Source organism: Cygnus atratus, chromosome 4 (genome assembly GCF_013377495.2).
Source record: "Cygnus atratus isolate AKBS03 ecotype Queensland, Australia chromosome 4, CAtr_DNAZoo_HiC_assembly, whole genome shotgun sequence".
NCBI lineage: Eukaryota > Metazoa > Chordata > Aves > Anseriformes > Anatidae > Cygnus > Cygnus atratus.
This window is the reverse complement of record NC_066365.1, coordinates 50,786,131-50,810,605: the sequence shown is the minus strand read 5'-3', so window position 1 is coordinate 50,810,605 and position 24,475 is coordinate 50,786,131. Positions and strand designations below refer to the sequence as shown.

At 38.8% G+C, this 24,475-nt stretch overlaps 1 protein-coding gene across 4 annotated transcripts in view; it reads left to right on the top strand.

The window, feature by feature from the left end:
- The window catches only part of ATP10D (ATPase phospholipid transporting 10D (putative)), a 44,907-nt gene that overhangs the window by 17,138 nt on the left and 3,294 nt on the right, over positions 1-24,475 (top strand). For 3 of the 4 annotated variants that reach the window (XM_035550112.2, XM_035550123.2, XM_050710606.1), the window contains exons 6-23: positions 2,984-3,069; positions 4,191-4,297; positions 5,037-5,168; positions 6,158-6,285; positions 6,432-6,684; positions 9,258-9,493; positions 10,350-10,538; positions 12,538-13,156; positions 14,038-14,147; positions 15,046-15,172; positions 17,030-17,214; positions 18,896-19,205; positions 19,836-19,912; positions 20,438-20,563; positions 21,043-21,243; positions 22,751-22,831; positions 23,078-23,182; positions 24,053-24,240. In XM_035550112.2, the coding sequence (XP_035406005.1) occupies positions 2,984-3,069; positions 4,191-4,297; positions 5,037-5,168; positions 6,158-6,285; positions 6,432-6,684; positions 9,258-9,493; positions 10,350-10,538; positions 12,538-13,156; positions 14,038-14,147; positions 15,046-15,172; positions 17,030-17,214; positions 18,896-19,205; positions 19,836-19,912; positions 20,438-20,563; positions 21,043-21,243; positions 22,751-22,831; positions 23,078-23,182; positions 24,053-24,240 (3,260 nt within the window). The remainder of the gene's footprint in view (positions 1-2,983; positions 3,070-4,190; positions 4,298-5,036; positions 5,169-6,157; positions 6,286-6,431; positions 6,685-9,257; positions 9,494-10,349; positions 10,539-12,537; positions 13,157-14,037; positions 14,148-15,045; positions 15,173-17,029; positions 17,215-18,895; positions 19,206-19,835; positions 19,913-20,437; positions 20,564-21,042; positions 21,244-22,750; positions 22,832-23,077; positions 23,183-24,052; positions 24,241-24,475) is intronic. The other variant, XM_035550133.2, reaches the window with a different exon arrangement.

The window sequence follows — 24,475 nt, the reverse complement described above, 5'->3', positions numbered from 1 at the left end:
ATTTCTAGTGGCTTAAGCAAGTTGACATGACAGACAGCCAACTAAAAAAAAGCAGCCCTCTAGATTGTATAGTGCTCATCAATCCCCATCTGAAAACAAAATAAGCAGGTAACATAGTTTTAATTTGTTGGTTGAGTTATTTTGGAGCAAATATTTGTCTGCTCACTTATTCCAGAGAAAGAGGGCCCAATTTCAAGTGATGCAAGACAGTAAAAATAACTATTCAGGTAAATGTCAAGTAGTCATTTATCGTGTATATCATTTAATGGATGTGAAATTGGAACTTTTTGGAAGGGAGTTCTGTGCTACATAAAGACCTACAGAGAGGGACGGGTATATTCTTTTTCACTGTATTTCCAAATGTATTTTTAGCTTCAATTCTAGTCTTTCAAGGATTTATAAAACCTTTGGAACTCTTCTAATTTTTCTGCTACAAGCCTACTGTGAACAGCATTGACTAGCTCATTCAAGCCCTTTCAAGACTGAACATCACCAGCTCTTAGAGTTTCCACAGACCATGTAGTGATGAGAAATTAGTGGATATGTGCTTTTTTGCCTTTTTTTAAGTTTTGGCAATTTAGAATAGCATTATTTATTTATTTATTTTTCTGGAAATGCTTCAGTGACAATAGAAGGAAAGAAATTAGGAAGATAACTCAAGGGGCTTTGTAGGTAACAGCTGGTAGGTAACAAGGCACAGAACAGTGTCTCCAACCATCTTGGCTTTCCTAGAGAAATACACAGAACAATTGAGGACCTGTTCCCTAAGGATAATGAGTTATTTAGTGAACAAACTGACATTGCTCTGCTGCATTCAATGCACTCAAATGTTGCTTCTTAATGCTTTAAGAAGGGATTAATCTCCTTTTTCCTCCACACCTTGTATGGTTAGGTGAACCACACGCAGATTCACTAGGGTGAGGAAGCTAATCTGCTAAATCACTGTGAGCAGTGAGTGTTTCCTTGTATGTTGTAAGAGAGGTCACAAGACTTAATTGTTCGGTTCCTTCTTACATGTTCAATGACTGAATCCAGTCCTAGCTGCAGCATCCTCATAGCTAATGAAGAGGAAAGTGCTGTCCTTTTCTTCTAGGCAGCCTAAGAAGCCAAGCTGATAAAAGGACTTGCAAGTTCTCCTTTTCTACCTTAGTTATACACCACATTCTTATGCTGTATTGTAAAGCCATACAGTTTGTCAGAAGTACTTCACAGCCAAAGCAGCAAACCTGGCCTTGGGAAGCTGCCTCTCTCCTTTTTCCAGTGAGACAGTCTATTGCAGGGACATTCATTTAAAGCTACCTTACTCAGTTCTTGTCTTTATTGTCCCCTTTCTTTTTGATGCTGCTTTAGGGACCTTTATGCAAAATCTAAGTAACATTTCTTCTGCCATAAAAAGGCTTCTCTTTTGTGCCAGGAAGCATAAGAAAGTGTCTCATGAAATAAGGCACAACATTTTCTACTTGCACTGTGTGATGAAAAGAAGATTATAATGAAAAAATATAGACCATACTTTTCTTATAGTCTGGGAAGATTTGAGTGCCCATACCAATATGTCTCCTTTTGGGTGTAGTTTTAGTCACCTGTGTTTTATACTGGCAGAGTGTAGGCATAAATCCAGTGCCATCTATAAGTTACACTCTGAGATTCTAGGGTTGCTGTTTCTTGGTACATTGCAGGAAGCTGCTACCAGCAGCTTCACTGGTATTAAGAATTGTTTGACCAAATCAAATGGTTTAGTTACTCCCCTCCCCCACACACACAAAAAAAAAAAAATTACTGTTGCAACATATTACAGAAATTTTGTATTTCCTGTACAGATAAACATAAGAAAGATCAGTGAAGACAGAGAGATCTTTCATAGATAATAAAATTTACAGTGTCTCTAGGTATCTGTCTAAGGCTACGTTCATACTGATTTTCCTGACAGTGCAGGAAGTCAATACAGCAAAATATAGCAAAATTTTTGAATCAAGACAACAAAGTATGTGCTAACAATAATATGTCTTCTGAGTTTCAAATTCAACTTAAGAAGCTGGGTCTTTTCCTCACAGTTCTTGTTGTCCCAATGTGAAATCACCCAGCTGTGGAGGTGGAGTCATCTCAGAGACCCATAACTATGTAGAAGACGTTTTCAATTAAACCTGTGAATTATAGACTTTTCCTTGGGAGTTTGGCACCTTAAAATTGGTCATTCTTTTTTTCTAAAGAGCAGAACCAATGAATTCCCAAAGAGTCGGTGGAAGGTACTCAGCTTGGAAACAACTCTGTTACACCAGAGGCTAGATTTCCATGTGTCCTGACTGTACTTATAGGCCATTAATAACAAGTGCAATTGCAGGTAATTTTGAAGACCTGGTCTTTTGGTTTTTCACTCCAGGCCGGGTTTCATTCTTTATTAATGAGAAAATGTGTGTCACTTGGCCTTTCTCTTCATGGAAAAGCTCACCTGCTTTTCATTCACAACATAAGCTTCTACTGTTCCATAAAAGCCCTTTCTTCGGTATTGGTAAGGTTTAATCATCGTTAAGAAGTTCTACCTGCTTTTTTTGTGTTAGTACAGGTAGCATCCTAGCCATGTTATCAAAATCAGCAGCTCTTTGGAAGCAATTCTTAGAAGACAGTGCTTCTTTTTTCCTCATCATGAAAAAAAATGTGGAAATCTCTGCTTTTCAGATGTTCTTACTGCATTTTTTTGCTGCTTCCTCACTCTTCCACCCATTTCCTCCTCTATGGTGTTCCTAAGATACCAGCCTCTCAGCTGATACTTGCCAGGGTTTGACATTTGCTAGAAAATCTTTCTGTGCTGCTTAAGTCTGATATACCTGGGTTGCAGATCGTTCACATCATCAGCCACTTAAAATATAGAAACTAAATTGTTAGATGGTGATATCTGAACCTGTGAATTTTAAGTTACATCATATGCAGTCTGAGTTCTCCTGTTTGTTTTTTTTTTTTCTTTTTTTTTTTCCTCCAATAACTATAGGTCTCTGAAATTGATCCAGAAAAATTTTCCAGTAGAATAGAATGTGAAAGTCCTAACAATGACCTCAGTCGCTTCCGAGGCTTTGTGTAAGTAGGCTTGGTGGCTCTTTAAACAAATGTCATTTGCTTTGGTGCTCTCACTAATTTTCAGAAAACTTGTAATGTTTACTTTAAAAAAAAAAAATGATGATACGCATAGAAGTCAGTTTGCACCACTACATTTCTGAGTGCAGCCCAGCAGGCACTGCTCCAGTAGGGCTTCCTGAACAGCTGATTGTAAACTGGAAAACACCACTAGTGCTTTCTATTTCATATTAAATATTGTCAACATCTTAGTTCAGGCTGTTTTGCAATTCTGTATTCCATATTTGAATTGTCTGTCCGAAGTCTGCTTTTAATGACATGTCATATCTGTACAGTACTCAGTCTAGACTGTGGCCTGACTGGCCAAGCTGCTTTGCTCAGGGTTGGAGATGAGAAGAACTGGCTTCCTCTCCTACTGTGATGTGTTTTGTGTAATCCCCAGTGATTTGATCAAATTCCTTTTGAGCAGTATTGCTATATGTCTCTACTCTTCTCAGAGGTCTGTGATTTTGTGTAGACAGTAGGAAAACAATTCTATTTCATGGAATGGCTGATTTCCAGTTTTTGAGAGGTATAATGTCTACATTCTTCCCCATGGCAATGGAATGTTAGAAATATGAAAAGAAAAAGAGCTATATAAAAATCTTAGTCTGTGAGGAAAAACCTTGACAAAAAGTGGGCATACCTGCATTGGAAATCTGCCACAGGGGTAAAAATGCTCACAGCACTTTTAAAATGGGATTTCAAATTTTGTTTGATTTTTTTTTTTCTCATGTTGGTAATTCAAATAGAAGTCATTTGCCTTCAAACTTAGTGTTTGTCCCAAGGTCATTTCAACAGTGTTGCCTACTTCCCATATGCTATCTGGCAAATGCCAGGCTTGTAAAAACATGGAAATTTTACTACAGTGCTTACATACCGAGATTTTCAAAGGTGCTCTGGATGCATGTTACCCACTTCTTTTGAAAGGTTCAATCAGAAGCGTCAGAATGGTAGTCAGTGAGTAGTCGATTCTCCAGGTGATCTGCTCCCTAATGCATTTTCAAAACCTGACTGATATTTACTGGAGTCCTACAGACAGAGTAATGTGTTTTTTCTGTTTTGGTTTGTTTTTTTTTTTTCAGTGAACATTCAAACAAGGACAGAGTGGGCCTCAGCAAGGAGAACTTACTGCTCCGAGGATGCACAGTAAGAAACACAGAAGCTGTTGTAGGCATTGTGGTATATGCAGGTTAGTGACCACCTTGGCTTTCACAGGTTGCATTGTAAACAAGATGGAATTAGGTACCTTAAGAAATAGTGTCACACAAAGGCAAGGTAGCAGATTGAAAGCTTGAATCCAGCAGAAGGCAACTGTAGCTAGAAGCATTTAAGACTGCATGTCTGAATTAAGTTTGTTTCTATTTTCAAAATGTGAAGGCTGATACATCTGATTATTCATGGGAGGCCAGCTCTGCAGCATGTCCTTGTCCTCAACTGTTAAGTGCAATGGCAAATCTGGGTTTTGAAATGAACATAGAGATACTTGCCTGTCTTAGAATTATTTTCTGGTCCAAAATTGAAGTTAATGCTGTTCTTTAATACTCCGTATCAAAGGGGAGATGTTTCATGACTAGACCCTGTGATTTACTCAGCTAGATAATTGTAATGCAGGTGCAGAATTTAGTAGAAAATCTTAGAAATAGTATAGAAAATGTCAAGAATAGGTTTGTTTCTCTAGGAAGAAAAATTATTGACAATATAAAAGTTAGCGTAGGTGAGAAATTTTGGTTTAGCTTGTTCAGTTTTCTTTAGGACATAATTACTGTAGGACAGAATTACTGTAGGAGCAGTTAGTTGACTCATATTTATAACCTCTTTTCACGTATTAGTTAACAGAAACGTCCAGTTTCCCAGAGCTTTAGAAATATAAAGGGATTTTGGTTCTAATATCTGCTAATAGAGAATGTCAACGTTTGTTGTGCTTACAGGTCATGAGACCAAAGCCATGCTGAATAACAGTGGACCTCATTATAAGCGCAGTAAATTGGAAAGAAAAGTGAATTCTGACATTCTTTGGTGTGTTCTGCTTCTAATTTTAATGTGTTTAACTGGTGCAGTAGGTAAGTGAGAATCTGCAGAGTCCTGCTATTTTCCCATCTCAGCCTACATTGCTAAGTGTTTTATTTTGGGGCTGCTTCATTTTAATGGCCCATTTCAGAAACTGCCTTCACCTATATCTAATACTGTATCAGCTGGGGATGTTGCCAAGCTTTAGTTCATGTTGTCATGTTTAATCAGGAGAATGATCAAGTGGTATGTTCCTTGTGCTAGGTCTGGAACCCATTTCTCCAATTTGTTTTCTTTTTTTGCTCATTAATTGCTCTGTAAAACTCATACTTTTTGTTAGGATTGCTCAGGTAAAATGAGATGCATGTACAATATTGCAGGGAGAGGCTGAGTTTGAGTAGTTACAAGGATTCATATTTTAGGTATTCATTAAACAGTGAGCTTGAGTGCTGACATTTGAACAGACTAAATTTTATGATAAATCAAAAAGGTGTTTAAAAGATGTGTAAAAAAAATTCAGGCTACACTTAATAAACATGTCTGGCATCTCAGAATGTGTTAGCTGAAGCTGCTTTTACAGCTGAGGTTTGAGTTTCTTATCATAAACTAAGCTCTCGATTTATACTGGATCTCTTCTGGGTCAGTTTTTATCTCACAAAGCTATAAACTGGCCAGAGTGTCTTGATGACATGCTTTTCAGAGGTTAATTGAAACCTGAACAAGTGAAGATGAGACATTTAATAGTTAGAGGTTTTGTGTTTTTTTTTTTTTTTAAAAAAAAAAAGTTTGTGACCTGTAGTTGGTATTCTCTTAGTTCTGAGATGTACTGTGTAGATGTGCTGTTGACACCAACGAAGTAAGGCTTTTATTCATGTGTGTACTGACACTTAATTCATTTTAATGGGGTTCCTGTTGAGAAAAAAAATGAGGAGAGAAAATAGTAGTTTAGAAAGAACTGCAGAGTATAACAGCTAACACCATGACCCTGAACTGTGGCACAGTCTACATAACTCATTCACTTTATCTTGTTCTTGTTTTCAAGGCCATGGAATTTGGTTAAGTAGGTACTCGGAAGTACCTTTTTTTAACATCCCTGATCCAGATGGGAAATCGATTCCTCCAGCGTTAGCAGGGTTCAACATGTTCTGGACAATGATCATTTTATTACAGGTAACTTTGGTTGGCTTTGAGCATGGGCCATATCCTGATCTCATTTATGTCCTTGAAGTAACTGCCTGACTTCAGTAAAATTACTTCATGTTTTTAACTAGCCAAAGAAGTTGTTTTCATTTAATCCCCTTGTTTTGTTTTGGTAGGTCTTGATCCCAATTTCTCTCTATGTTTCAATTGAGATTGTCAAGTTGGGACAAATTTATTTAATACAGAACGACATTGATTTTTACCATGAGAAAACAGACTCTACAATTCAGTGTCGATCACTGAATATTGCTGAAGACCTTGGCCAGATTCAGTATATCTTCTCTGATAAGACTGGAACACTTACTGAAAATAAGATGGTTTTTCGGCGATGCAGCATTGCAGGACAGGAGTATTGCCATGAGGAAAATGGTAAGATATTAAACCGATGCTCATGACATGTCCTTTTTCTGTTCTCAGAGAAGCTAAAAGTTTTGACGAGGTCAGATTTTTATGAAATTTTGTGTGGCGATATGCACTCACGGAAGGTGTGAATTCAGACTGGTCCTACTTGCATCTTTCCCCATGGTTTGGATCATTTCATATACAGTGTTCCAAGAGGCTTGAAGGCATATGTAAGGTGCTGCTTTGCATATAGTTAGATTTGTGCATATTTGATACCACAAAAACAAATACTCCTTACTTGATCTGGAGAAAATCAATCCTATGGCATTTTGGTTCTCTTCTTGCAATATTCGGAAACAGACCACTGGAAAAGCACCCATCTAGACTTTCCTCTTTCTTTTAAACAAGAGTGCCAATGCTTGCCCAACATCCTCTTCAGTGCTATAGCAGTATACCACCTTTATGTATTATATTTTAAAGCTCCAGTTTAACATGCTGTTTACTTTGAGAATACAGTAACCCAAGTCCATACATGCTGAAGTCGAAGCTTTAACAATAATATTAAGGTACAAGTCAAGCAGATGTGTGTGCATGTGCATGTTACGGCTACAAAGGTAAGTACCTCCTTCAAAAATAATGACTGTTGTATTCTCACTTAGATTTTTACAAACCCGTTTTAGCCCAAAAGTCAAAAAGCAGTGTTACTGGATAGTTGCTGCCTCATTGTCTAATTAATATCCCTCAATATATGTTTCATGGAAGCCTACTTTTGAAGCCTTCTGGGAGCCAGGAGAATATTCAAGTCCGGACACAGGAGAAAGTTATGGAGAGTTACATAAAGTATTTTATCCAATTACATGTTTTATTAACTAGACAAAAACAGAATTTATTACCATTACTGTATGTAAGTACTAGTGACTGCAGACATTTGCTCTTTCACGGGTGGGTAATGCAAGTATTCTTTCTGAGATCAAAGATGAAGTGCTGACAGGTGGGCACATGAATCATAACTGTGTATTAACCTTTCCCCTGTGGTTTTGGTGGTTTTGCTGCCAGATGGAACTGCTCACTTTCTGTAAGCAAAAGGCACACCCTGCTGGCCACCACAGTGAATCACTTCAGTCCTTCTTTTGTTCATTGTCACAGGAACAGATGATTACAAACCATTTTAATAATTTCCTCATGGATTTTGAAAATTATGTGGTATGGTTGTCCTGATGCTTCTTTGGCTTTGCGTAATTGTACTGGGAGGGATGACAAGAGCAAAGTGAGAAGAACTGTCCTTAATTTTCAAACTTGGTGAATGAATAATTTATATAAAAAAGTATATTTTCAGAGTATTTCCTAAAGGAACAAAAAGCATTTCAGAAAAGATACATCAAAGACTAGTGAGAATGATTTAGCTGTGGCTGCTCTAGGTCTCATTGTGCCATGGGAAATATGTCTACCAAAAACTTCCCCTAGGAGTTCACTTCAATTATCTTCCAAAAATACCAGCGTGTTTATAATTATGTTTGTAATGATTTCCTGTTGTACCTTGGCTTTTACCTGGAAATGAAACATGTGCTTCTTCCTAACCAATCTAGAAATTATGTGCCCTGAAAATCATTTTAAAAAATGTTGGAGGTCCTGCATTTAGCTCTGATTTACACTTGTTCAGTTGCACAAAGCTGCCATTTGTAAGGCTCCTTCTACATGCGATAAGAGTTGCACTACAAGACAGTGCAGTCTTTTGCATACAAATCACTTAGTCTGTAGAAATATTTCTGTATTTATATCTGTGTTGCCCAGGATAAAGGGATGCACATGAGGGAAGCATACAACAGCAATGATTACGATGTGGTATAATGCTCCGTATAAGTGCCCATATGCAGTGTTCTGTCCAAAGTAACACGTGCCTTTAGACCTTGGCAGCAGAACAGTGTGACGTTATAAGTGCCGCATTTGTTACTTCAGACAGAAGTGCATAAGTGGATGTGTGTTGTCCAAACCTGTCTGTACAGACATGTTGTTATCATTCTTTTTGAAATTTTTTAACGTGTCTTCAGGACTCCCAGTCATGGCCAATTCATTACTTTCTCAGGCATTCTATTCTAGAGTTTCACATCTCTAGCAGAGTTTTACTGCTCTCTAATCTGAGTTTGTCTTGCCACAATTTAGGCCCATTGTGTCTTCTATTGCTCACAGTATGCGCAGAAAATAAGCTATTTCCTTTCTCTGTGCAATTGCACATTATGTACTTGAAAACTACTGTTTGGTTCCCATCAATGTTTCCTTCTGGAGGCTATGTAACTCCAGATTACTCTGGTGTTTCCATGTAGCACATTTTATCTAAAACCATGACCACTCATGACTACACATGACCACTTCCTCTTCTGGATTCTCTCCCATAGACTGTCCCTCTTGATGTGCAGTGTCCCAAACAGCAAGTCAGTGCGATAGCTTATTATGGTTTGATTTTTAATAAATGGTGGATTATTCTTAGCTATGTACTAAATGCCGTATTTTAAAATCAAGTTTTATTCAAGGAGCCTCCAGACAGTGTTTTAGACAAATTTCTTTTTGCTCATGGAACAATAATTTTCTTCCCATTTCTATAGCAAAGAGGTTGGAGTCCTATCAAGAGATGGATTCGGAAGATGAGGATTCAGCTGATGCGCAATATGCTTCCTTGAACCATATGTCAAAAAGGAGGGGTCACAACTGCAGAGCTGTGAATGAATCTTTGAACAAAAAGTCTTTGGATCAGTTATCTGGTAGTTACCCTGTGGAAGGAAGGGACAATTCAGCAAGTGATGTTCCCCATGCAGGACATGTTGCTTTCAGCAGCCGTATTGTAAGTAAAAGTTGTTGGTTTTGATACTAAATTTCTGAAGAAAATCATGAAGGAACATCTTTTTACCTCCATTTGAACAGAGTGCTTGTCATATAGGGGATCCTTTATCTTCCATCAGAATGAGAGCTCCAGTGATTGCCTGGCTGCAATCCCCTGTTTGCAGCTGACATTGCAGATGTTCATTGGGTTACAAAGACGTATGCTTTGATTCTTGCTGGTGTGATTCCATGATCACTCCAGCTAAAATGGCCAGTTTCATCTTCAATAACAGTTTGTTCTTTTGCCTTAAGAAGTTTCAGGATTTTGTTTTGATTTTAGTAAGAAAAATCCAGATAACCAATATTTATCATACTGCACTTAATGGAGATTACCAGGAGTAAAAACTCTGCTTCTTTGCCTGAAGGTGTTTATTAAATAGCATTGGTCTTAATCTCTGTTGAAGTGCCTATGAAGTAGGTCTCTAATGATTATTGTTCAGGCCTGTAGTTTGCTATTTGAAACAAACTAGCACAAGGCAGTGAAGAGGTCAGAGTATTGCTTTATTTCCTAGTATAACTAACTCAGCGTCTGACAGGAATGGCTCTTTACTTAGGAAGTTGTATGAACATCTAAACTTCATTTGTCTTTAACTGATTTTATCTCCAGAGACTGAGATTAATTTGAAAGCTTCTGCCATTGGTTTCTTGAATCAGCTGTCATTAGTGTCTGGGAATGGGGAATGATTATTTTCTCCTGATATAGCACTTTTTAAATAAGTCTAAAAAAAATTTACAACACTGAAATTGTATGTGCAAAAATCAGTTGGGACTTCCAGGGTTTATATCCTAATTGACAGTTCTGTTTGTTTAATCAATAGGAAACGGATGTTGTACCAGACACACAACTGCTGGAGAAGTTCAGTCAGATTTCTTCTCATTCCTATCAACAATCAGAAGATGCCATCAGCAAGTTATCTTTGGAGACAACGTACATCATTGACTTCTTTCTTGCTCTGGCAATCTGTAATACTGTTGTAGTTTCAGTCCCCAATCAGCCACGTCAGAAGGTAAGAAAGTATATTCGTCTATATGGGCATATTTATAAGTAAATGAGTTCCCTTTTGGTTGATTACAAAAGGAAAAAAACAATTAACTGGCATTTAAATGCTGGCAAGTTTCTTCCAATGCAGAAAAACTTAGATTGAGTATTTTTTCTTCTGCATATAAATTGTAGAATCCTAGAATGGTTTGGGTTGGAAGAGACCTTAAAGACCATCCAGTTACAACTCCTGCCACGGGCAGGGACACCTCCCACTAGATCAGGTTGTTCAAAGTCCCATCCAACATGGCCTTGAACACTTCCAGGGATGGGGCATCCACAGCTTCTCTGGGCAACCTGTGCCAGTGCCTCACCACCCTCTGAGTGAGTTACTTATATCCAATCAGAATCTACCCTCTTAATTCAAAACCACTACTCCTTGTCCTATGACTGCACTCCCTAATAAAGGGTTACTCCCCATCTTTCCTGTAGGCCCCCTTTAGGTACTGGAAGGCTGGAATAAGGTCTCCTTGGAGTTTTCTTTGGGTTGAACAATCCCAGCTCTCTCAGCCCCTCTTCATAGGAGAGGTGCTCCATCCCTTGCATCATCCTCGTGGCCCTCCTCTGGACTTGCTAAACTTGTTCAGTGATACCAGTGTGGCTAGAGCACTTGCAGTGAAGGCTGAGGCAAAAAGTTGTTGAGTACCTCAGCCTTCTGATATATATAAATCATATAATGATATATATCTGTTGACTTCGTCTTTTGAAAAAAAAAAATAAACCTGTGGCATGTACAGAACTAGATTTTGGTGTCCATGTAGGTAGTGAACTTACACTCATGGCTGGAGACTTTTCCAAAATGTACCCTGTGTAGAAAAAAGTACCACGTAGGTATAAAGAAGCCTGGTATTCCCAGACAAGTCAGCATAGTAGGCAACCTACAGGTGCAAGTGTGGATGGGGCAGCTATTTGAAAAATACTGTACCCAATCTGCATTTAAGAGTGGTGTAGGAAGCTTTACAGGTGAGATTTTCATTTTTTTTTAAATAAAATTCCTGGATGACTTGTTAGCAGGGGAAAAGATCTCCAAGTCAGTGGTAGCTGGACTGGGAGAAGTAATATGGCATAAGGTTTATGAGTTTGCAGTTAGGGAATGAAAAAAACAAAGCTCAAGGGAACAGAAGTTTTCAGTGTTCCCTGAGGGAGAGGCGATGAAAGGATGTTCCTAGCCTCTGTCCCCATGATGCTGAATAGAGACACGCTACAACTCGCATGCAGCTGGGAGAGAATTGAAGCCAGAGTCTAAGTCTTTCATTTCTTGGTTCATTTCAGTGGCAAAGGATAACGTGCTTCTCGGTGATAACTCATTCTTAACCCTTCAACAGTAATGAGAAATGAATGTCAGCCATGCACACTTTGTTCCTCATTTGTAAGCTATTAGCTGCCAAAGTGCTTTGCATAACAGTAAACCCATTATTTTGTAACACTGATCGAGGGCAACTGACTTTTGTTTTAAATTCAGACACACACACACACAAAAAGTATTGGTAAGGTACTGTATTTTAACATTATTTGTAGCTAACTGCTGTGAGGAGTGTGGAGTTGGTTTATTCTTCACAACTATCTTTCCAATTCAGAACAAGAATTAAAGTGTTTAGTTCCATTTGCCATAACTTTTAAAAGTAATAATGTCATACTGACTTAAGCATTTCTAAAGAGAAGTATTACATGGAATCACACTTGGAATACATGCAGGTGTCAGATCTGAAGTATTTCTACGGTTCATGTGGTTTCGATAGGTGAAGCTCATACAGAACCTGTTTTCTGTACTTACATGGTAATATGTGTAATTGAGCTAGCCATTTTTAATATAAGCAATCAAAATCATCCTAAATTTTAAATCACTACATTTGTTAAGAAGCATACATACTTTGCTTACAAACTATGTATGTTTGTAAGAACTGTTCTTCTTTAATGAAATAACATATGAAGAGTTTAAGATCTATACTTTCTCTTTTCTGTTCCAGATGAGACACTCTTCACTGGGTAGGATGCCTATTAAATCCCTTGAGGAAATCAGGCAGATGTTCCAGCGGTTGTCAGTCCGGAGACTAAGTTCCTCCCCACTTCCAAGCATAAAAGAGTCGTCATCTGAAAGCCCAAATAGCTTTGTGAGCAAACTGTCTATTTTTAAAATGAAACTGGCTTCACCTGCTTTGGATGGGGCTGCTCAAAGGGCTGCTGAGCCTCACAACCCTGACAGCCCAGAAAATCCCCAACTATCCGAAGAACTAGATATGGTGAATGGAGCTGTGGGCAGTGAACACCACAGTGCTGGGTCATCTGTTAAAGGGTCATCTCCCTTATCCAAACTGTGTTACGAAGCTGAGAGTCCAGATGAAGCTGCCTTGGTTCATGCTGCTAGGGCTTATAAATGTGTTTTACAGTCTAGGACTCCTGATCAAGTAACTGTGGACTTCACAGGTCTGGGACCTTTAACATTTCAGCTCTTGCATATCCTGCCTTTTGACTCGGTGCGAAAAAGGATGTCAGTGGTGGTTCGGCATCCAGTCTCCAACAAAGTGGTGGTGTACACAAAAGGTGCAGACTCAGTCATGATGGATTTGTTGGGAACTGCATCTGAAGGTATTTGCAGAACTTTTAATTCTTTGCTCACCTTTGTCATTCTTCAGAACGGTTGAACAGTCTTTAGTTTCTAACTGAAGGTATTAAAGCAAAAGTATTATGTGTGTATGTAAGAAACGTACCTACATATATTTAAGTTCATGAGCTGTTCCAAGGGATTTTTTAATGTTTGGAAAATAATAGAATTGAATCTGTAAAGGTTCACAGTCTGCAGGAGGGAGTTTGGTTTCTATGTTCCATGGCTTATCTCAGTGAGGAAGAGGAATGTTCCCATTCAAAGAGCATATTTTAACTAACCCAATATTAGACATATAAGGTCTAGACAAAAAGCCTCTGCAGGCCATGGGGTGGAAAAAGAACCTCTAAAGTCTGTGTCATCTTATTAGGGGCATAATGTCACGTCTGGAGCTATCCCTCCTTACTTTGACTTTCAAGGTAAACTTGGAATCTGACTTCTGCATGTCCAAAGTTAAATGAGTCAAATGGCTCTCTGAATAGTCCACTTGTTAATGGTAATTTTTTTTAAAAAAAAAAAAAAAAGCTTTTCCGTGGCTACCCTTTTATCTCCCTCCCACTACACCATTGAATACAAAGCTACTTTGATGTCTGTGGCCCAGTTCATTTTAGAAAATCATTTTATTTTAGAAAAACATTTTGATATGCTAGTGCGTACAAAGACATATCAGTACCAGACTGGTTCCCCCACTGCTTGTGCAAATGGGCACGCTGCCTGCTTACTAAAGATACAGTCACAGTACATCATAACAGTACATCGTAACATTTTGATATTTTTAAAGCACATTTAGACCTTCAAAATTTTCTAGTAAATTTAGTTTAAGAATGCAAATTTAATTTGCTTTCTTTGCTTTTTTTTATAACAGTAGGCACTAAGAATTCAGAAATGGAACAAAAGAAGATTAAAGAGAGAACTCAGAAGCATTTGGATGACTATGCCAGAAGGGGACTGCGCACTCTTTGTATTGCTAAAAAGGTATTGACTTTTTTTATATGTGTTTGTAAGAATGTTTATTTACAGTCCACGGCCGACAGGAGTGGTGTCACCAATGGAGCAGATCTTACAACTTCTGAACAGATGCTCCCATTGCCACATTTCATTTGTCCTGAAATTCTTTCAGCAGGAATTTTTAAGTTGGCACAAATCAGTTAGTTCAGTTAGGTTGGCTTAGCTGTTGTCAGTGTAAGATGTCAGATAGCTTAACAGCCTAATTCTAAAACTGGGGGTGTAAGGAGACCTGATTTTTTACAGGAGTCCTGAGCGGGTCTCCTCATATGAAACTTGCCCTGGTTGGAATTTTTTTTCCAGACACAGAAAACAAATTAAGTCAAGCCTGTTTGGGTTTCACACAGTTTGTAGTGTTAAAAGATCTGGATGCAAAACCAAGTGATGTTTTGAGATTCCATTTTAAATTAAAGCTGCTCAGAAGTAAAAATCCATAGGAATTGAAAGAGGCAGGAAAACTCTTTACAAACCCTCATGCAAAGTGGAAGCACAGGCTGCGTAGCTGTACAGGCTGTATATAGCTGTGCAGTGATTCTGTGGCTGTGTCAGTGAGGCAATTAAAGAACAGTAGAGAGTATACTGTGATCCTTGGCCTCCCTGTCTTCCATCTGAATGGAAATATATCAAGCAGCTCCAGGTGCCTGCAAGTTTCTGGTATGCAGCCTGACCTGTGAAGCCTGGCAAAGTAATCTAACACTATGAACATCATCCTAAGTCTGTGGGCACCCTGGGGCACACACGTACTGCACTGTTGGGCTGCCTGGCTAGGTTTAGTATGTGGACAGCAGAGATGGCTCTGAGGATATTTTGCAGGCACATTTGAAAATGAAATGTAGGTACATCCTGTGTGTTTTCTTTCCCTCTGTAGGTGATGAGTGATGAGGAATATACAGAGTGGTTAAATCATCATTTTCTAGCAGAAACCAGCATTGACAATAGGGAGGAGCTGCTGCTCGAATCTGCCATCAGGCTTGAGACCAAACTAACTTTGCTTGGTAGGTAGGAAATGCTGTAACTCACGGGAAACCCCTTATGATGGTTATAATCTGAACTTACCTGCAGAGAGCTGTATGAACCTCAACTTGTGTAATACATAGCTTTCTACAGATCCTGAATTTATTGGCACTCCTGAATTTTCATAAATCTGGTAAGTTCATTTGAGTTGCAAAACGCACGGAAGGCAGCTGGTGGTCTTCTGTTGTTTATAAAGGATAAAGTTTTGCTGATTTTTTTTATTATTCTTTTTTTCTCTTGTGCTTACTAGACTCTCTGAGTGTCATCATAATAAGCATGTGAAATGGTAGTAAAAAATCCCAGGCCTGCCAGGGTAAACACAGGGATCCCACTTCTGGGCACGTTTTCTATCATTGCATATCTATCATGCCCTAAATTTAAGATAGTGAAACTGTCTTCTGCTGGATTAAGAGATGGAATACCTCAGAATGGGAGTGTTAAGTGTATAGAGTGCCCAAGTTGAAACAACTACTTTTTTCTCTCTTCCCTTGACATTGACAGTGTCTGTCAGAGGAGCTTGCATCAAGTGAATTCCAGCGTCTTCCTTCCTACCTCTTGTTTTGACTTCTGACTTGCATCAACATAAAAGCAGAGTGCAGAGCAAGGAGCTGGAGATTTTCATTTCCCAGGTGGCCCATGGGCATGAGCTCTATGCCCTTGTTGGCAGCTACCTATTGAAGAAATTGCTATAGCATCAGAAGTCTGCCTGACCTTTTGGCCTTTAGCCATCCAATATGACAGTCAGCACTTGATATACTAATTGCTCACCAGAATCTTTCACTAGAAACAAAGTTACAGGAGACGCTTTGCTGAGGGTTTTTTTATTGTTTCTTTTCAGAATGAACCTAGCTGTAACTGGCTGGAGTTTCTTTCTGAGAAACTCTCTTAGCTTGAGTATGCTTCAAGCCAAACCATGTCTCCTGGTTATGATTTAGCACTGTTTGTACTGAAAACAATATCACTGTACCATACAATCAATATCACCTGTACCATATCATAGGCATCGCTGAGATGGTTTTGCTTTATGCTGATGTCATGTTACCTTATTGGTAACAGAACAGATTTTTTAAGCTCATTTTAGGGACATGGGTCTGCATGCTGTGCACACCAGAGAAGAGGGTATCACTATTAAACATATTTTTGTCAGCAGTCTTTCTGTGACTGCTAAGACACAACACAGCACAGTTTTACGTATTATCAACTGCAAAGCTGATCCAAGATTCCATTCTCCAGTTGTTTTTTTGTCTTCCTCTGCATCGTTTTTGGAGGGATGAGTTTGTCAGTTTGTTTTTGCCCTTAGACACACATCCATTTCCTGTACTAGGAGACATGTCTGGGAGAATATTTTGCCAAGAACAGCTATTCACCAAGCTTATAAAATCCCTGCCAAAGCCAGGAACCTGGGAGGAGAACCAAGGGACAGGCAACTTGTCCTCTTCGAAGTGGGGCTTAACATAGGAGGAATCAAGATCGTACGTGAAAGAAAGTTTCATGTAGTCTGAAGCTGGAGGAAGTGGGAATAATGGTGTATATCTGTCAGAAGCAGCCTGGGAGTCTGCATCCCACAGCCACTGTGGGTTGAAACAACCATGAGAATGAGAAAGGTTGTATTAAGAGGGTCTTGTGAGGAGCTGGAGGCCACAGAGGATATGTGTCAACAAGCTCGCGTGTGATGGGCTTTGGGACAGAAAGGTGAGGAAGGGGGCGATTCCTAAGCATATCCCATTAGAGTCTGTTTGGGGTTATGGGTACTCAAAGGGACCATCTTGTTCTGTCCCTCTTGCAGTCTTGGTTCTGGAAATACATCAGCACTAATCCTTCTGTTTGTCTAAATTAAGGTGCCACTGGCATTGAAGATCGGCTGCAGGACGGTGTTCCAGACACAATACAGGCATTACGGAAAGCGGGAATAAAAATATGGATGCTGACGGGTGACAAGAGAGAAACAGCTGTCAACATTGCCTATGCTTGTAAACTGCTGGAGCCAGATGACAAAATCTTCACTCTCAAATCACAAAGTAGAGTGTGTAGAAAATTGCACTTTTCTTCAATTTGTGGGGAGGGTGTTTGGTTTTCTCTGCCAAAAAAAATGCAGTCAGATAATATTGCAGGACAAACAGAAAAATAACGTGTTCTCTGTTTTTCCATCCCACAAAAGATAGCATGATTTCCTGGAAGATGAAAATATTAGAAAATTGACGGTTTGCTTCCTTGTGGGTAAAAGATAAAATAATTTACATGATATCTGTATCCTTACATAGTCCATAAATGGCCATTAATTATTTGAATTGACTGCTTAATTTCTGTTTGTGTTACGTGAGAGAGTGACGTGCTTCAAATTTTATTAGATGTTTCAGGTGGATGTAAGGTTGCAGCATATTAGCAATATAAGAGTTACTGTAATGCATATTGTATTAAATTAAGTTTTGTGCTGCTTTGTCATACACTCCCTCAACCCTACTTAACTTGCATAAATGTACTAGGAATTGTCTCGTTAAAATGCATTGCACACAGTTTTCAAAAAAAATAATAGGCCAACAATTTTATTAGAGAAAAAGCCACCTTCTTTCCACCACCCAGTAGTTGAGCCATGTGATAAAGAGTGGTTAAAAATGCTGTTGTTTTGGGAGGCAAGTTTAATCCTACTTGCACCCTCTTTTGGATGGTTATAACTACCTGATTTTCAAATCTTGATTTTTATCAATTTTGGATTTCTTGAGAGAGAAGTTACTAACTATAACTGGTAAAGTGGACATATGCCCACTGGTATGCCAACGGCTCAGAGCAGAGACATGAAATCTGAGAAAGCTCTAAGGAAGTGGAAGATTTTTAAGACCTTCTGCTTTTCTTTTTTTCTTTACTTACGTTTCTTTAGAAATTGAATTGGTATCTGTCATGGGGAATGGTGTGGCACATGGTTAACTGTGGGAAAATAAATTGAAAAAGAAAGGAATTTAGTCCAATTATGTTTGATGAAAGCTTGTTTTCTTATTTCTGTTACTGTTTTCTCCCTTCCATTTTTCCTATTGGGCAAAGAGGATCTTGCTTAACAATGCGAATTAGCTCCTCTTGCAGAAGAGCTCATCTTCCCTCTAACTGGGCTTTGAAATAAAAGACAGACAGGATTTGACACTGTTGCATTTCAAAGTAAGATAACCAGCAGACTTAAGAATGTATTTTTTTCTATATAGTACATGCATTACATATATTTATATAAAAAATCTTTTGAGCATCTTATACTGACAAGGTAAAAAAAAAAAGTTTCACAAGGCCAGTTCAATAATTCATTGCAGCTCACATATAATCTGATTTGAAATGCACTTTTGGCTTTACATGCCAGACAAAAGAAATGAAGAGAGCAAAAGTCTTACCCAAAGCTGTTTTTATATAACAGAATCCTTAATGTTTGTTTGTTTGTTTCTGGTAGTCCTGGAACATTTTCTGATGTGTCTGAGTGTTTTCGCTTCTCCTAATACAATAACCAAACCCAAGCAAAGTTAAATCATGGTCTGTTTTATTAACAACAGACTGCATCCTTTGTGGTTTTAAAGAGTTGTTCAGCTTCATGTCTGAATCCTTCTGTATTCAAATGAAATGCTACACAAGGACAGCAACTGACCTTTTCTCCATATGTGTTTTATAAATTGGAAAGGGAGACAGAATACAAAACAGTGCTTAGTAAGTTGTCTTTCTCTTGTCTTTAGGATGCTTGTGCTTTGGTGATGAACAAAATTTTAGAAGGCTTCCAGAAGAATACTTCTGCCAAAAAAACAAAAAGTCAGAAACTTGGGAATGTCTCTGCAAGTCCCTCTACTCAAGCTCCAGGGTTCAGTGCAGGTCTGGTTATTGACGGAAAGACTTTAGAGCATGTCCTTCATGACAGCCTGCAGAATATTTTCTTGGAGCTTACAGAAAAATGTCGAGCTGTAGTCTGCTGCCAAGCCACACCACTGCAGAAGAGTGTCCTGGTCAGACTGGTGCGAAATAAGCTAAAGGCAATGACATTAGCTGTAGGTGAGTCCCATGGTTTCTTTCTTTTCTCTGAAAAAAAGTAGAAGCCAGTTTCTTCTTTCCTTTATTTTCTTTAATATCTGTCACAAAATGTACTTACAAGGAGGATAATCCTTTGAATAACAGTTGTCTCTGGCATAAGATGATGTTAGTCTTCTAAGCTAGCAAATTTAGTCCATAAACACACTCATGGTAATCCAAAGCAACAAGGACAGCAGCAATCATGTACAGTGACATGTCTGAAGGGGAAAGTGAGAGGATTTTCTCTGTTGTTCTTCATCACAACCCCCAAAATAATGAGGGAAAGAGATGACTGGGTGTGATTTAAAACACACATACTTTCTGTTCAAGCATACTGACTAAATCCTGACAAAAGGAGCAGCTAATATACCTTTGGAGAATATCACTCAGTTCAGTCAGGCCTCCCACATACTAATCCTGCTTTCCATAGGGTTTTTCATAGGCTGCATTATTGGCTACAAAATTGTTTTTCTCTGAACTCTGTGGTGTTCTGATATATTTGCCTTTTCCTGCCACCTCCATGGCAATGTGATAGCCAGCAAAGCTGCCTCTAGGTCGCATTCCAAGTGAGAGAGCTTAGTTTTGATTTCTCCCCTTTTCTTTTCTCTGTAGGTGATGGTGCCAATGATGTCAGTATGATCCAGGTGGCTGACACTGGCGTGGGAATCTTGGGCCAAGAAGGCATGCAGGTAGTGTATACAAAGACAGCTGCAAGTGACATCTGAATCCATTTCAAATCTGTTCAGCTTACTCTGGAGGCCTAGCAGCTTCACAGCCCATTACCGTATCCAGGGGGGGCACAGTTTGCATCCTGAGCTCACACCCATGTCTCTGCGCTCATCAGGAGCACACAGAAGCTGAGGCTGCAGGGGTTCAAACTCCAAACAGCAGAGCTTGCTCTTTGAACTCCCCAGCATTAATTTCATGCCACGAAACAAGCACCAAGCATCAGTGATTTCTGTGAAGTTGTGTGGTAATAATAAAGACAGGCAGCCTCATACCTGCATATGTTGTGTTGGGCTGAGCTGTGTGTGTTAGTGTAAAATGTGGTACAGAGGGGTCAGATCTGAATGAGGCTACGGCCATATGTATTATGTATAACAAATCACAAAATAAGAGTTTCCAGTAGTACATCAATTGCTTGTTTGACAGTAGTTGAAGTTCATCTTTAACAGTTTGGATGTAACATATCTTTTTCTTCATTTGTATTGCAGGCTGTGATGGCAAGTGACTTTGCAATCTCTCAGTTTAGACACCTCAGGAAGCTGCTGCTTGTCCATGGTCACTGGTGTTATACTAGGCTTACCAACATGGTGCTCTACTTCTTCTACAAGAATGTGGTATGTAGCTGTCCCAACCTAGGCAAATCAGTTTTCTTTTTTGAAAGTGCTGCAGGGTCTAGTGTAGCTTCATATTATTTTTAAGTCTCTATTGTGAATGAGTTCAAAAAGACACAAAGAGCATATGTCAAACAGTTCAGTTTCCCATTTACATCTGCAGAGACTAGACACTCCTATTCCTTGGACTGAGTTTTCCACTCAAAGCCATCGTCTAATTCGATTAAAATCTGGGTAGCAGGCATTACTTAATGTAGTGGCAGCATGAATATTTAAACAAGCCATGGATACAGTTTTTAAATGCACAGATGTGTTTTAGCCAAATATAATTTCAAGTGTGGGGTTGGCAGGGGCTCTATAACAATTATACATAATTTTCCACAGATTACTGTAACCAGACCTATGATCTGCCTATTTTCCTCTTTTTTTTAAAACACTTGTCTCTATGGGTAACATTTATCATCTCATCATTAACTTTTCAGGCCTACGTGAACCTCTTGTTCTGGTACCAGTTCTTCTGTGGGTTTTCAGGCACATCAATGACTGACTATTGGATCTTGATTTTTTTCAATCTCCTTTTTACATCGGTGCCACCCATCGTTTATGGTGTCTTGGACAAAGATGTGTCTGCAGAGATACTCATGCAGATCCCGCAGCTGTACGTGATGAGCCAGAAATCTGTGGTAGGTTAAAGAATGTTTGGCCTGAAGCAATTTGAAATGGTCAGCATTTGAGCCATTTCTTTCTTTCCTTCATGGTTCACATCAGGCAAACACGAAGTTTAAAACCACTTTCTTTGTTAGATCTAGACCTTTACAATGCATGCACAAACAAAAGCTGTTTTTTCTGCTCTGTGCTTTCTCAGTCACAGACTTTTGACTAAGTAAATGTCACAAGGCCTCAGGATTTGGCCCTTTATTTTGGTCTTCGGATATATACAATGAGCTGAGCAGATGCTTTTGAGGCAACATAACCAAAATTGCTTCATTACACAGTTGTTTTTCTCTCTGTGTGCCTTTTTTTTTTGTTGTTTTTTCTTTTCTAAGGTTTTATCAGAGCTTTCTCTCTTTTGTCCAGCTCAGCATTGTCTTGCCCTGTGGTTGGAGTTGTTAAGCAGTATATCATTTCTTTTCTTGAATGAAAATGACAGTGAAATAGCTGCTTTGAATTAAGTGCAGTGTGAAAGAAAGAGAAATGCTTAAAAGATATTTGTCATAATATTGCACCATCATATCATAAGTGCACAGCTCTGTACAAGCTATAGAATGAACAGTAACTTGGATTCATCTTCAGTGATTTAAAGCACTTCTCTGACATGGGCAAATGAGAAGACTAGTTTTGCACGCCAAAGAGAAGGGCTGTGTGGCTTTTAATCTCTCTTTATTAATTGGAGAGGAAATCCTGTGTGACTAGACTGCTTCCATGTGTGCTTCAATGTAGTGCCTGAAGGAATGGTATATATCTGAACCAGGGCAAATAAAGCTATAGTTTCATAAACAGTTGAGCTGTCACAACAGTTTGCTGCCACTGAGTGGGTGGGGTAGGCTCGTTCCTCCTCGTTTTCTCCCTTCTCTTCTTCCTTCTAACCATTTTCACCCATGTGGTTAAACTGCCCCCCTTGTGCCAGCTCTGTTGTTCATCAGATCCTTTGAGGAGTCAATTAAACTTGCTAAACCAACAAAGTTTTAGTGAGTTTACCAGCAGAAAAGCAAATTGCTTTCTCACATTCTAGTAAGATTAGTTAGCTCACATTACAGTCTGGTAAGTACAGAGGAGTCAGCCAGCAGAAACTAAGAGGCACAAGCATATGTGCAAAAAAGAAGGAAGTGGATTTGGAAGGAAAGTGAGACTTGGCATCCAGTGATGGTAAGTTGCAAGGGTGTCCCCCTTGCAACACTGTCCCCTAGCTCTCTCCCTTCCTTATTACTCACTTAGGTTTGACTCTGGTAGGTCTGTTCTTGGAGAAACAGCTGTAAGTTCACAGATCTAGCTGCTGATTTAAATCCTAGCAGTTAGCTACATACGCCGAGTGAGCTCTTTATTCTTATTATGGAATAAAAGATGCTTCTTTGTTGGGAAACTGGAGTTATTCTGCAGATAATCTTTCTCCAAATCCAAATGAATTCTAAATAAAGCTGCAGCAATTTGTTCAGTTTGTTTCAGTGACGTTCTGTTTTTTTTTTCTTACAGGCCTACTTGCCTTCAACTTTCTGGATAACCTTGCTGGATGCTTTTTACCAAAGTCTTGTTTGCTTTTTTGTGCCTTACTTTGTAAGTGCTGGATATGAAATACTCCTATATACTTTGACATATTAAAAACTCAGGCAAATTAGAGAAAACAATACCATTTTTCACTGTACTTCATCATATATAAATTTGTACTAGCAGGATTGTCGTAGGAACTGAATTGAACTGTGTGCATGCAGATGTGTCCGGTATTTAAACTAATAATGCTGCTTTGCATATTAGGACTAGAGGTAAAGAATGTATTTAACTGACTGTCATCTTCCCTTACAGACTTACTATGGCTCAGACATAGACATTTTTTCTTTCGGAAATCCTATAAACACAGCAGCTCTCTTCATAATATTGTTGCACCTTCTCATTGAGTGCAAGTCTGTGGTGAGTACTTGGAGCCAACAGAATTATTTGTATGACTAAATTTGGTCTCTGAATTATTTGCAGCTAGTAAAGGATCCTGCCTTACAAAGATTCGGTGGGTTTGGGATGTCAGTTTGGTTTTGAAAATGGTAAAACCAACCAGTGATCTGCTTGAGCTTTCATAAGTTCCCAAAGCTTGCTTCTAGAATACAATGTCATCTGTTGATTTTGAATGCTTTAAACTGGTGGTCTGCTCTAGAGAAACATTATGTTATGAAAGCAACACCTTTGTTCATTTATTCAGAATATATGCATAGCATGAGTGTATCCATGTTCTGAATAGGAAAAGATTACATAAATGGATTTTATTTGGCATTGTGTGTCGGCAAGCTGACAGACTATTGACTGTGTTGTTTCCATAGTAACTATTATAGCCATAACTTCCAATGAAGAACACTTAATCAATGTCTCGAGCCAGATATATTAGGGGTAGTGGCATGGGAAGATCTGCCTCCATTGCTTGAAATCTTTCTGCGAAATCTTTCTGCGAAATCTTTCTGTGCTGCCAGTGAATAAGGTGGTCATATAAGGCAAGCGGCATTATAAAGGCTTCCACAAATGCATCAAAAACTATGCTTTTAGTAGAATTAAAAAATCAAAATTAAACAGCTGGTTACCTATGAACTATAGGAATAAGGTTCATTTCTCCCTGGTAGTGTTTTGTATGGAATTAGGAATACTGTCTGAACAGATCTACCCTTTCTTACATTAATAACCTGTCCTTGGAGGAAGAGTGCATGTGTGCATGTTCACACATGCATGTGCATACAGGAGTTATGGTTCTTTCTACTGACAGCTTAAATCTGACTTCTTTTCTTTTCTGAATTGCAGACTTGGATACATGCAGTAGTTATAGTTGGCAGCATCCTGTTTTACTTTGTCTTCACTCTGGCTTTTGGGGCAACGTGCAAAACCCATAACCCACCATCAAATCCATATTGGATCATGGAAAGGCACATGACAGACCCAGTATTTTACCTCGTCTGCCTCCTGACTACTTGTGTTGCTCTGCTGCCAAGGTATGTTTCTGTTTTATAATCACAGGTTCCTGTTGCTAACAAATTAATTTTCATTGAGTCTTTGGTACTATAAATCTCTGCTTAGAAGTCATCTGTTCCCCCCAAAAAGCAAATAAAATTTTGTAATTCTACAAGAGAAATCATGCGAGGACAGCTTCTTAATGACAGGTCATCAAAGTAAACTTCAGTAAATATAAACTATATAATACTAGTAGCAAATGCTGTTCTAGGACCT